Source organism: Globicephala melas, chromosome 3, assembly GCF_963455315.2.
Source record: "Globicephala melas chromosome 3, mGloMel1.2, whole genome shotgun sequence".
Taxonomy (NCBI): Eukaryota; Metazoa; Chordata; class Mammalia; order Artiodactyla; family Delphinidae; genus Globicephala; species Globicephala melas.
Window position 1 is genome coordinate 5,970,496 of NC_083316.1, and position 13,566 is coordinate 5,984,061.

At 41.8% G+C, this 13,566-nt stretch overlaps 1 protein-coding gene across 1 annotated transcript in view; it reads left to right on the forward strand.

Moving 5' to 3' along the window:
- Nucleotides 1-13,566, forward strand: part of ADCY2 (adenylate cyclase 2) — a 445,822-nt gene that overhangs the window by 98,847 nt on the left and 333,409 nt on the right. The window contains exon 3 of the mRNA XM_030856549.2: nt 9,718-9,879. Coding sequence (XP_030712409.1) covers nt 9,718-9,879 — 162 coding nt within the window. The remainder of the gene's footprint in view (nt 1-9,717; nt 9,880-13,566) is intronic.

Consider the following 13,566-nt stretch of genomic DNA (forward strand, 5'->3'; position numbering starts at 1 on the left):
GTTCTTTTTTCTGTTGTTTCCAAAGACTTTTTCATGCAATTCCAAGACCGTATGAAGCCTGGACATTTTGGTAAATGGCTTTCTTAGAAGCCATGCTTACCGATTATTTTGCCAATAGGTTAACATACTAATTCTTTGGAAGTTTCAAAGGCAATGACCTATATTTTAGGTTTTCATTAAAGTAGAACATCACTTCTGATACCAACTGCTGTTTTAGTCAGGTCTCTGATAATTCTGAATAATAAGCAACTCCCAAATCCAAGTGGCTTGTAGCAGTAATCATGTATTTTCTCTTTCATACTCACTAGTTTGCAGGTTGGCTAGATTTGTCTGATCTCTGTTGGCCCTACCCAGGCTCAGCAGGTAGGATATATTCCAGACTTTGTTTTGGGTTCAGATCTACTCCATTGTCTTTAATCCAGACCCAGTTTAAAGAGATGTGTCTTTCTGGGCCATGCCCTTCTCATTGTGGAAGACCAGACATCCAAGAGGGCAGGCAGAAACATGAATTGAAGCCCCTGAAAGCCTCAGTTCTGAACTGGTTGCTGTCACTTCAGCCCATATCCCATTACTGAAAGTAAGTCTCATGACCAAGTCCAAAGTCAATGCCATAGAGATGAATACTGCATCTCCTGATCTCCATGGCAAGGGCAAGGTGAGAAGAAAGAACTGTGACCACATCTTCTACATTAGGAAACTGTGCCTAACTGAGCAAAGTTCAAGAATGCCTTGTGGAGCTTCCCTGGTGGCGCAGTGGTTGAGAGTCTGCCTGCCGATGCAGAGGACACGGGTTCGTTCCCTGGTCTGGGAGGATCCCACATCCCACGGAGCGGCTGGGCCCGTGAGCCATGGCTGCTGGGCCTGCATGTCTGGAGCCTGTGCTCCGCAACGGGAGAGTCCACAACAGTGAGAGGCCCGCGTACCGCAAAAAAAAAAAAAAAAAAAAAGAATACCTTGTGTTCTCATTTTTATCTTGACCAAATGACCACCATCCCAAAAAAATCTTTAAAAAACTGAAGAGGTACTCTGGGAAACAGGAGGATAATGTGGGAACACTATACTACTTTTCCAGACCCAAGAAACAGAGTTTACGTGCTTTAACAATGAGGACGGTAGCTCATATTCAGACAAAGTAGTTTGCTAATTACTGGTGGAAAGTTTACATATTTTTAACTCTAAGCAAATCAGACTTGCAGACAGACCCTGCCATCTTTATGTGAGTATGAGGGGGGAAAGAAGGTACAGGAAACAAATGGACAAGTTTGGAAATTGGCCTTCACTCCAAGGAATTTCAAGTGTCTTATGAACAGAGACCCTGTATTATCCATGATAGGTAACAAAATGCTTCATATATTGTAGAGTTAAATACTGGTGAATAAATGAATGCATGAAAGTTGAAGAAAGGAATATGAAACATATAAGTAGATGGATACCCAGGTCTAAACAAGGAAACAGGAGAAAGAGAAGTGTCCATGGAAAAGAAATCAGGAAACTGCATTAGTCATCACCGTCTCAAAGTAGGGGCTGAGGGTCTGGACAGACAGAACTGTCCAAATTCGCTGGCGAAGACAGCAGGCTGCCTTTGTGCTAGGATATTAGTGTTTTTTTTTACCTCCTACTATTCTCTCTTTTTCAAGCTTTTTAAAATTTATGATATACCTCCCACCTATTTTAAATTTAAAAAAGGCACAGTGAAAGTTATTGTTTTACCTCTGATTCCAACATCAATCTCCCTTAACTCTGAGAAACATCTTCAGGAGAAGAATGAAAGCTACCCAGTGGTTCATGGTTTCATCATTACTCTTTTGGAGCCCAGGCTTTCCATCAAAGAACATCATATGTATTCTTTCCCTTAATAATATAACATTTAAAGATATGTTTTCATATTCTGTAAAAATAGAGTCAATATTCAGAAAATATTCTTGTCCAAAAATATCTGCAGAAGAAAAATAGAATCTTTTCTATCATTGAGTCTTCAAGGTGTCCCTGCGTTTTATCCTGAATTACGGTCATTAAAGATGTTTTTGTATAGTATAGAGTTAATTTCCAAGAATTTCTAAGTATATCTTTCATAGTAAGAAAGATGGAGTTCTACTTAACTATTCAGAATCGAATGAGAGATACTATTTGATGACTCAAATGGACAGTTCATTTCCTTCCTCTGAAACGGGTGCTTCCGTCAGGAAAATGGAAGCAACAGGTTGGGGCAGTGACAACATGGAGGAAGGTGTGTCGAATGACCCAGACATCACATGTCATTAGTAACTGTTGGTCTGGTCCCTTCTACTTATTTAGCAGAAATGAAGCTGGAAATAAATAATTATTTAGATTGGTCTCTATTTTAAAATCAAATTGGCCTGGAGACTTCAAGAAATAAGATCTAATAACAATTTCTTTCATCAGTATCTTATAGTTTTCTGAGCACAAGTCTTTTGCCTCCTTAGGTAGGTTTATTCCTAGGTATTTTATTCTTTTTGATGCAATCATAAATGGGATTGTCTTCTTAACTTCTCTTTCTGATCTTTCGTTGTAAGTGTATAGGAATGCAAGAGATTTCTGTGTATTAATTTCATATCCTGCAACTTTACCAAATTAACTGATAAGCTCTAGTAGTTTTCTGGTAGCATCTTTAGGATACTCTATGTATGGTGTCATGTCATATCGCTTATGTGGAATCTAAAAAAATGGTACAAATGAACTTATTAACAAAACAGAAATAGAGTTACAGACGTAGAAAACAATCTTATGGTTAATGGCTTGGGGGGGAGGGATAAATGGCAATTGGGATTGACATATACACTCTATTATATATAGAATAGGTGACTAATAAGGACATGCTGTATAGCACAGGAAAATCTACTCAGTACTCTGTAATGGCCTATATGGGAAAAGACTCTAAAAAAGAGTGGATATATGTATAAGTATAACTGATTCACTTTGCTGTACACCTGAAACTAGCACAATATTTTACATCAACTATACTCCAAAATTTTTTTAAAAAAGAAAGAAAAAAAGATCTAATAACAAAGTCAAAGATGAATAATTTCTCATAGTTCACTGATTCATTGATTAACTCAGTGTCTGCTTTGGACCAGATTTTGATTAGAGCAGTGTGGCAGAGGTGAACACATCTCCCTTGTCCTGTGCGTCCATCTGGTTGGCATATTGGAAACTCTCTGCAGTCTTTGCCACAAGCAAGACTAACGCTGACCACTGAACCCACCCAGAGCCCATCAGATCCGTATGGGTCCCAGGCACCACCTGGGAACAGGGTTAGAATACAAAGTCGGATTCAGTAAACTTTGCATGGAGCCCAAGAGCACACATTTCTGGCAAGCTCCCAGGTGAGGCTGAGATCGAGTGCAAGGCCCACAGTTGGTGTAACAAGGATCTGAGCTCCACAGAGCAAGAGACAATTCAGGGTTGTTACTGGTACGGAGCATAATGGATGTGCTGAGGAAGCTTGTACCTCCCATACCCTGAAGAACCATCAGCCAAGACCAGTAATGAACTGGGGAGAGGTGGGAAGACCACACATACACCCAGGCAGAAGTCATCAGACACTCACAGGTTAGCAGAGGCACCGAACACACTGTTGACACTAGGAGCTGGCTTAATTTTCATTACCAGGGTCTTTCAATGACGAATGTGTAGCTGTGATGCGCTACTGCTCTTAGTTATATCCTTGTTACTGATGAGAGGTTAAGATGAGCTGGGATAAAAATGAGTGTCATCCATCATGCTGCCTGGACTCGTGGGAATGAATGCAGGTCTGTAGAGCCAGGCTGACACCCCTGAGTTACACACCGTGGAGCACAAGCCTCTAATCAATCAGCTCCCTTTGCTTCCCTGCTCGGAACTTGCGTGTGCAATTACACCTGAAATGTTTCATCCCTTCTTTCCTTCAGCACGTATGTGTTGAGATCTTTATGTGCCAGGTACTATTCTCAGGTCCGTACAGAATCCTTGTCCCTATGGAGCCTACATTTGTATGGATAAAGACAGAAAATAAAAATGAGAAAAATATAAAAATAAGCATTCAGATTCCAATAATGACAGGAAGGCGTTCAGCAGGGTGATTAGCTAGAGGACGAATGGGGGTGATAATTTAGATACAGAGTTAGTGGGATTCTCTCTGGGAGGTGATATTTGAGCTTCTGTCCTGGATGACAGAAGCCAGCCAAGGGAAGATCCAAGGAAGAATATTTGAGGCAGAAGAACAGAAAGTGCAAAGGCCCTGAGGTTGTCGGAGGAACATCAATAAGGCCAGTATGGAGGGACTATGAACGTGGGGTGATGGGAGTTGGTGAGATATGAGATTAGAGGCATCAGCCAGACCAGATCATGAGGAACCCATATTGGCATGCCGAGGACTTTGAACTTTTTCTTAGTGTTGTAGAAAGCCAGTGGTGGGGTATAAACAGAGGAGGAGTGACATGGTCAGTTTTAACATTTTAAACATTGTAACATGATTACCATCATGTCCCATAATTGTCATTCCTTTTTTGTGGTGAGAACTTTAAGATCTAATTTCTGAGCAACTTTGATGTATATAATAATGTTGTTAACTGTAAATGCAATGCTGTGCTTTAGATCCCCAGGACTTACTCGCCCTATAACTGCAAGTGTGTGCCCTTTGACAAACATCTCCCCATTTCTCCACTCCCAGCCGCTGGTAACCGCCATTGTACTCTGTTTCTACAAGTTGATTTTTTTAGATTTCACATATGAGTGATATCATACATATAAACAAATCATCAGTGTCTTTCTCACTGTGATTTATCTCTCTTAGCATAATGCCTTCAGGGTCCATCCGTGTTGTTAAAAAGGGCAAGATATTCTTCTTTCTCATGGCTGAATAATATGACATTATGTATATACATATGTGTGTGTGTGTGTGTGTGTGTGTGTGTATCTCCTTCCCCTTGGTTAGTCCTCATGGGTAAGCCTCTGTCTCTCTGCTGAGGAGAGGTGGAGTTAAATTCAAAGTTAAATTTGAAAAGCAGGGTGATCATAAAGAGACACCCAAAGAAGCCTTAACACACACGGATGCTTTAGCACTAAAAATTGGTGTGACAGGATTCCCCAATTAAAGAAAGTACTGTTTTACACAGTTGTGATATTTGCACTTAAAAATGTAAGAGTGACTTAAAGTAATCTTTATGTAAACTATGATCAAGGAACAAGGTAATAAAATACTAATCTACATGAAAAGGTAAATCTAGCTTGTGTGTTTTGTTTTTTTAAAAGTTAAAGCACATTTCTGACTTCATAGCTTTATAGTTATGTTTCCAGAAAGTTTTAAAGATGCCCCTAATTAGTAAATCATATAAATATTCTCAAAATCAACAATCCTTTGGGGTGGAAATAACATTCAAAGAGGAAATTTTTTTTTTGAATTTAGAACTTACCTTCCAGAATGCTCAATTAGATCAATATATTCAAAAATTCTATCTTTTCCTTGGGCAGTTTTTACTAAGACCTCGCATTTCTAGTTGTATGCTAAAACAATAAGATACATATTTTTTCCTAGGGCTCAAGGACTCCTGCAGGGTAAACTAGGAGGTGCCCTGAGAACAGGGGCCATTTCCTGTTCGATCCAGTGTCTGCTGTTTCCTGCCATAGACAGCTGATAGATGTCTGTTCATTTAAGTTTTTTGATCAGTAGAGAAATAATCATTCAAAATTTAATGTGGCTGTAGTTAATGGCGAGGCCCATTGCATCAAGGAAGATGGTGAGATATTTTTAGAGATGCATTTAGTGAGAAAATGCTAATAACGTGGATGTAGTTTAGGTCATGTTGGGACGTATAATAGAGTTTTTCGTGCAGACAGCAAATATTTAAGGAGCACCTACCACGTGTTAACCATTGTGCGCCTTGGCGTTGGGGACTTGGCTATGAGTGAAACAGGTTCCTGCCCTTACAATGTCATTTCATCTTCACTGTGCAGAGGGAGAAGATTAACGAACCCAGAACTATAAATAAATGTTGTGAATAAGGTAAAGGAGGTGACAAGGACTAGGGTGTGGAAGGGAGGTTTGCTGTTTTGTGCAGGGCAGTCCGTTAAGTCTGGTAGGTAAAGTAATACTTGATCAGAGACCTGAGTGGAAAGAGGGAGCCTGGTAGGGGCACCACAGGGATGAGCACCTGGGCAGCAGCACCCCTGGCAGGCCCCAGAAACAGCCAGGAGGCCAAAGATACTGGATCACGGCAAGGGAAGGAGGGACCTGGCAGAGTGGAGGGCAGTGTGGCCACAGGAGACCACATCCTAGGACTGGTGGGATGTTGCCCGGTCTTGAGAGTTTACTCTGAGTGAGATGGGGGAAAGCTGGAGAGTGTTGGAGAAATGATAAGAATTTGTATATGAACTGGGTCTAGAAAGAGGTAAGATTTCAACAGGCCAAGAAAAGGAGGAAGGACATTCTGAGAACGAGCAATGGCAGACCTAGAGGCGAGCAACCCATGCCTACCACATGGGGATGACCAGGGTTGGCTGGAAGACAGGCTGCTTCCAGAGCAGAGTGGGGGTGAGGATGGAAAGGTCAGTTTGGGGACAGTCTGGACCTCCAGGCCATGTGGTTTCTGCTTTACTCTGTGATCACAAGAAGCCTTGGAGAAAAGTGTTCAGAGCACAGGGGTAAGCCAGAGAAAGTATTCATCTAAGGAAAAACTAACTAGATCTTTGCACTCAAGATCAGAAATCCAGCAGTTGTATGTTGGCTGGATTAAAGAAAGGAGACTGCTGGAGAAAAGGAGATCAGTGAGAGTATTGCTGTATCAGTTGGATAAGCGCTTCCTATCATGCCACAGTGATCGTCAGTGAGGAAATTCTGGAGTCGTGTGGTGCATCCATTTCTATGGGATATTTTGCAGCTGGTAAAAAGTAAATAATACCTTCACATCTATAGACTTGGAAAGATGGCTGTGGTGCACATATAGTTCAGTGATAAAAGCACATTGCAGAGTAATGCGTATAAAAGCATCCTCTTTAAGCCATCAATTAAACCTCCCAGGTGTGTGCATGTGTGTGTGTTTGTATGAGCTTGGTAACCCATCAATTAAACCTCCCAGGTGTGTGCATGTGTGTGTGTTTGTATGAGCTTGGTTTGTATGAGCTTGGTATCAGTTTAATGTTTTGGACCTTTTTACTCACACATTCTTTTAGATACGGCAAATCCATTTTGGTTTTACATATGGCCCTATTTGAAGTTGCTTTGGAAAGCAAGCTAAAAAAAATAGAGCCCTCTGGGAGTAATAAAAAGTGCAGACTGTCCCCCCCTGGGCCTTGAAACTGCACTAGACTCTCTTTCCATCCAGCCTGCCGAATGCAGCCCAGGCACCACTCGCTGAGCTCCCGAAGTGTTGCTCCTGGGATGCTGCCACTAAAATCCAAAACTTGATTGAATATGATTTGCTTAACTGACCTTTAACAGTTTCCTTTTGTCATCCAAAAGTGGGTAACAGGAGCCACTGTATTCAGAAAACCTGCCACCTCTATTCTCCATTTGGTTACTGCAGATAAGCTTTCCACGTGCTTCCATTTCAAAGCTCAGAATGTTTGCAGAGCGTGTGTTAATTGAAATCGTGTTAGCGTTTTAAAGCTGTCCAAAAGTTTTGTTAATTTCAAAGAAATACTAAAGGATTTTGCATTAGAAGAAAAACATGTAGTTGGCAAAGAGGTTTTCTTTTGTAATTGATTGTCAATTCTGATACCTGAAAATATTCGTTTAATGCCTTTGCAGGATATAAGGGTTTGGCATAAATTCTACATGTAGCAATAATAATACCTTAATTGAAAGTGTTTCCTGTAAATTTGCTGGATATTAGGGATTCCAAAGTAAATTTAGTTTTCTCAGTGAGCTGTGGCTACATTAACAATTGTTTTTCTCATTCTTAAAAGAGACTTTTCCTATAGCTTAATGGTTCTCCACCAGAGGTGGTATTACTCCCTGGAAGACAATTGACAATGGCTGGAGACATTTTCAGTTGTCACAGCTTTGAAGGGGGGATGCTGTTGGCATCCAGTGGGTGGAGGCCAGGGATGCTGCCACCCATCCTGCAGTGCACAGAAGGCATCCACCACAAAGAATTATCCAGCCTCAGCGGTCAGTAGTACTGAGGCTGAGACAACCTGCTTAAGAGAATCTGCACCGTTACTTTTTGATGGTAATACGCGGTACAGATTCCTGTGACTGTGCAGGAGGGGAAATGAGCCTGGCGTCCACCCGAGCTTCCCTCTCTTTAAATCCAGAGCAGAGCCTTTTGCCCGCATCCTTCCCGTGAATTTACACCCGGACACACACGAGCAGAACAGCTGGTGCCCTGTCTCTTGTGTCCTTCCTGCTATTCTGGGCTTTAGGATTCCTTAAAGTAACACGGGTCACCCTGTAAAAGTGGGGCAAGCTCTTCCCTTAGCCTCACTTATTTTTTGAGTGAAGAGCTGTGTGGTGAATGAAGCTATCAAATCCCCACGTTCCCTATTTTTCTGACCTTGGTCTGGTCTTTCTTCCATTTGATTTATCACCTTTTTATCCCTTTTGATGTTCTGTTTCTTTTATAATGACAATGGCCTGTTTTATTACCTACTAAACCATTTTCTTTTCCATTCCGAGCTTTTCTCTAAGCTGTTTCAAATTGATTTTTTTTTATTGAGGTGACATTCACATAACATGGATTAGCCACTTTAGAGGGAAGAATTCAGTGGGTTTTAGTATAGTCACAGTGTGTGCCATATCCAGCTTTATCTAGTTCTGGAACATTCTCATCACCCCAAAGGAAACTCTCTCCCTATTGAGCAGTTACTTCACATTCCTCCTTGCCCCAGCCCCTAAAAACCACCAGTCTGCTTTCTGTCTCTGTAAATTTACTTATTCTGGATATTTCATATCATGGGATCATACAATATGGGGTCTTTTGCCCCAGCTGGGTTCACTTAGTATAATGTTTTTGAGGTTCACCCACATGGTAGCCTGGATCAGTATTCCCTTCCTTTTCAGGGCTGAATAGTATTCCATTGTATGGATGGACCACATGCAGTTTATCCATTCATCCATGGATGGACATTTGCGTTGTTTCCACCTTTTTAATATTGTGAATAGTGCTGTCATGAATATGTGTGTACATGTATTTGTTTGAGTACTTGTTTTCAATTCTCTAGGGTATATATTTAGATCACATGGTAATTGTATGTTTAACCTTTGGGAAACTGTCAAACTGTTTTCACTACAGGGGAATCATCTCTAAGCTGCTTTATTTTGTTAATTCCATGCCCCTCCTCTTGGCATCTGCTTCTACCAACTCCCCGCAGGTGGCAGCCATCCATTCTCCCTGAGTTTCCGGAAACAGTTTGACAGAAAACTTAAAGAATCCAGATGTGCGTTCTAAAGCACAGATACAAAACTCTGAGAGTTTAGGACCAGCTTTGCATCCATACCCATGAAGTGCTCAGATTCACCTAATGTCTGCAATAGTTTGGATACCAAAACTGAAAATCCCCAAATTTTGAAAAAGAACCTTTTTTCCCTCCATCACAATAGTTAGTCCTTTTGTGTAACGCAGTGGATTTGTTTGAATATGCCCTCTTTTTGTCGTAATATTATTTCTTGAATGGCTGTGGTTCCAGGGGATCTGTGCAGCCTTTAATGGGAAGGAGAGGGGGAGCGTTTGGGAACAGGCATTCTCTGTGACTCTCACTGTCCTTCCTCCCCACCTGTAGGTGTCATTCTTCCTCTTCATCATCTTCGTGGTGTACACCATGCTGCCCTTCAACATGCGAGATGCCATCATCGCCAGTGTCCTTACCTCCTCTTCCCACACCATCGTGCTGAGCATCTGCCTGTCTGCAATGCCGGGGGCCAAGGAGCACCTGGTCTGGCAGGTAGGTGCACCTCCACCTCTGCAGGGTGACCACACCTGTTCAAGGTGTGACTGTTGGCTGGTACCTGGCAGGTGCTCCAGGTCTTCTCTCTGATGTTGACCCTGAGTGTCGCTAATGGGTAGCCAGCCACTGCCCCCTCTCTGCAGTGGAATCAGCAGTCACTTAGCAATTAGCAACAGTGAAAATTGGAAATGGCAGTTCCATTTTGCTGATTGATGGTTAAAAGCTGTTATTATACATTGTAATTTAGTACTCTTAGTTTTAAGAGTTAGAGTGAAACAACTTATATAATTAAATTCATAATTCTCCCCCATCTCTCTCTGAGAGATTTCCAAAACCCCGTCTTTACAGAGGACAGAAGAGCTCTCTATTTCTTAATCCTCTGGCAAGTCCAAGGACATAAAAAATAGTTCTTTAAAATGCTTCAACAGCAAATTTAGCTTTACTGCTAAGTGGCATTCCAGCGAAGCCTTCCTATTTAATTAGTTAAAAGCATTTAAAAAACCATTTAATTTCCTGTTACATACATCCGTAGACATGAGGGGCAGTGGTTTGCACTTATTCTTAACAGTCTCTTTTTTACCTGTAAAAAGTGTGCTTAATTTGCTGGGTTGGAATCAAATGTAACAAATGCAGCCAGTGTGCAGAATGCAGCGGGGCTGAGAGGAGTAGTTATGAACACCACTGTCGTTGAAAAGGGAATTTTAGACGTGGGTCATTGAGCCCTGAGGGTCTCAGAAACCAGTTTGTCCTTCACTTGAAGGAATGTTTTACTTGGAAACTTGAGATGGAAATGGAGGCTTACCCTTGGGTCTGTAGTAATTGCTCTTAGTTGGAAAGCGTTCTAGGGACCCCTTTTCTCAATACTCGTCTCTGAGCGTTCATAACAAACATTCATTAAGCGTAGCCTGAGCACTTGTGAAATGTCCTCTGTGGGCACTGGGTGAGGGTAAAGCTCCTGATCTGGCACAGTGGTGCCCGTTTCCCATTGACTTGTTTGGACGTTACTAAGAAGCATCCCCTCCAGGAAGTGGAGGGAACTATGTCTTTCCTGTGACGGAGCAGAGTAGTCACATCAGTAACCTGCATCGCCAGAGACACACACGGTGGCTGGTCAGTAACTAATCAAATGAAAGAGAAGGTGGGTGTTTTATTAAAAGATGAAACAATCCAGCTGTGCCTGGGATGAGGCGGAAGAAGTGTTCCTTTTTACACGAGTTCTGCCCCAGCTTTTACTTGCTTTTTCTACCTTTCACAGCCTCCCATGAGGATATTCATGGGACATTTCTCCTTTCTCCCACAAATTCCATTCTTCCACCCTCCCTTTAGTGGGGCCATTAGGCTCAGCCTTAGGTAGTCACATTCAGGTCAGGGCGATGGGTATGTTTTTCATAGGAATGAGTACATAATAATTTACGTAAGAATATCATGTGACGATAATAATTTGCTCTGCCAGTTTACACTATAGAAATCACTACAGGAAAGTCCTGGTCACACAGGCAACAGGGCACTCATGCATATTTCACTGCTCATGGCATCTTGCTGGTCGTGGGTTACCGTGGAACACATACCTTGAACATTTTGTACCTATTTTTTCTGCCCCTTCATGAATAAAGAAAGTATCTGCTGGTGCAGATGCAATAGAAAAAACATCTGGGAAATGAGGATTATGATACCTGCCTGTGAAGATCAAATGGGGTTAAAAAAAAAAAAAAGGAAAAAAAGAAGTGATTTACAAAGAACCAGGCATATTTTAGATATCAAGTACTATACTGAGGTTTTTTTTTTTTTTTTTTTTTTTTTTTTTAGCACTGTTATTTTCTTGCATTGGTTAAAAAAAAAAAAGTGGAAAGAATGTAATCTTAAATTTTTATTTACTCAATTTCCAAAACCAACAAAGAAAAATACTTCTTATCAGTGGACAGGCAGAGATAGGATAATGATAGGATAATTCTAGAATAGCAAAAGAATAAACATTCTTTATTCCATAAGAATAATGTTGAAAGGAACAGAAGAATATAAGGTCAGGTTTCCATCACTTCAGAAGTAATTTCACAGTGATTTCAGGAATGAGAATTCATTCTCAGGCTATGACCTATCATCTACTTGAGGAAATTTATTTAATACCTGAAAATTGTGGATGATGTCTCCTAACACATTTAAATCAAAGTATAATTCCTAATACATTTATAGACCTACCAGTACATTGAAAATCCAGTATGGATAATTTTTTCCCCTAAGTCTTTCAAGGATAGGTTGCCCCCAGATGTGTTGCTCCATTGCCTCCAGCTGCTTTGGTGTGGACTTCCTACAATACCATGCTCCTACATAACCATAATGCAGCTATCAAAACTGGAAATGTGCATTGTTTAATTCCTGACGTTCTGGTTCCTCCAGCTTTCCCAGTAATGTCCTTTAGAGAACAAGAGCCCATGCATTGCACTTTGTTCTTGAGTCTCTTTGGTCTCCTTCTGGATGGAACAGTTCCTTTGGCTTTTATTAACGCTTTTGAAGGTTGCAGGCCAGTTACTTTCTAAGATGTCCTTTAACATGGGGGGTCCAGTGTTTCCTCATGAATAGATTAAAGTTATGCATTTTGGCAGGAATCTCAGAAGGGATGGTGTGTCCTCATCACGTTCTATCAGGGCCGTGTACGTCTACTTTGTCCCATTATTGTCAGTGGTAATTATCAGTGTGCTGTCCACCAGCCTTTTCCACTTTGAAATTACTCTTTTCCTCTTTGTCATTAGTACATATTTTGTGGAGCGGTGCTTTGAAACTATGCAAATATTCTGTTTCTCATCAGACTTTTAATATATTTATTTGCTTGTTTGTATCTACGTAGTCTGATGTTCAGTAGATTATAAACCACTGCTGTCACTGTTTATTTTGATGCCCATATGGTCTCAGATTTGTCCAGCAGGTGCCTCTCCAAGCTGTACCTTTGACTTGTCCCTGTGATTCTTTGAGCATTTCCTCAATTTCTGGCACAAGCTATTTTGGGTTCCTCTTGTGCCCTCCCTGACCTAACCCTAAAATCAGCCATCCCTCCAAGGAGCCCTAGTTCTTTTTGGTGAAGAATGACATTTAGTGGCAAGATCTGGGCTTTAGGCCTTTCCGTTGCCATTGGGGTGTCAGTACTCCAAGTGCTTTGCATCTCCATTTATTTTTATATCTGCCTACATCTTAAACAGCATGACTTCACACTGATATTTCCATTTCCACTCCAGCATAAGTTTTATGCCAGTTTTCTCTCTTTCCATTGTGGCTCCCTTGACCAACAGTGAAAAATATTTAGCTCTCATGATCCTAAATATATTTATTTATTTGATGAAACCCTGCATGTAACCAGTCTCCTGTTGCAACTGTCAGCCCCTCCCCCTGCCCTCTCACTTGAGACAGCTTCCTTCCCCCATCCCCATGTCCCGTTCCCCCAGCTGGAGCTCTGAAACCCAGTCCACGAGAGGGTGTCCCCTCCGGCAGCTGGGGCTCTGACACCCAGTCCACGAGAGGGTGTCCCCCACCCCAGCTGGGGCTCTGACACCCAGTCCACGAGAGGGTGTCTCCTCCGGCAGCTGGGGCTCTGACACCCAGTCCACGAGAGGGTATCCCCTCCCCCAGCTGGGGCTCTGACACCCAGTCCACGAGACGGTGTCCCCCACCCCAGCTGTGGCTCTGACACCCAGT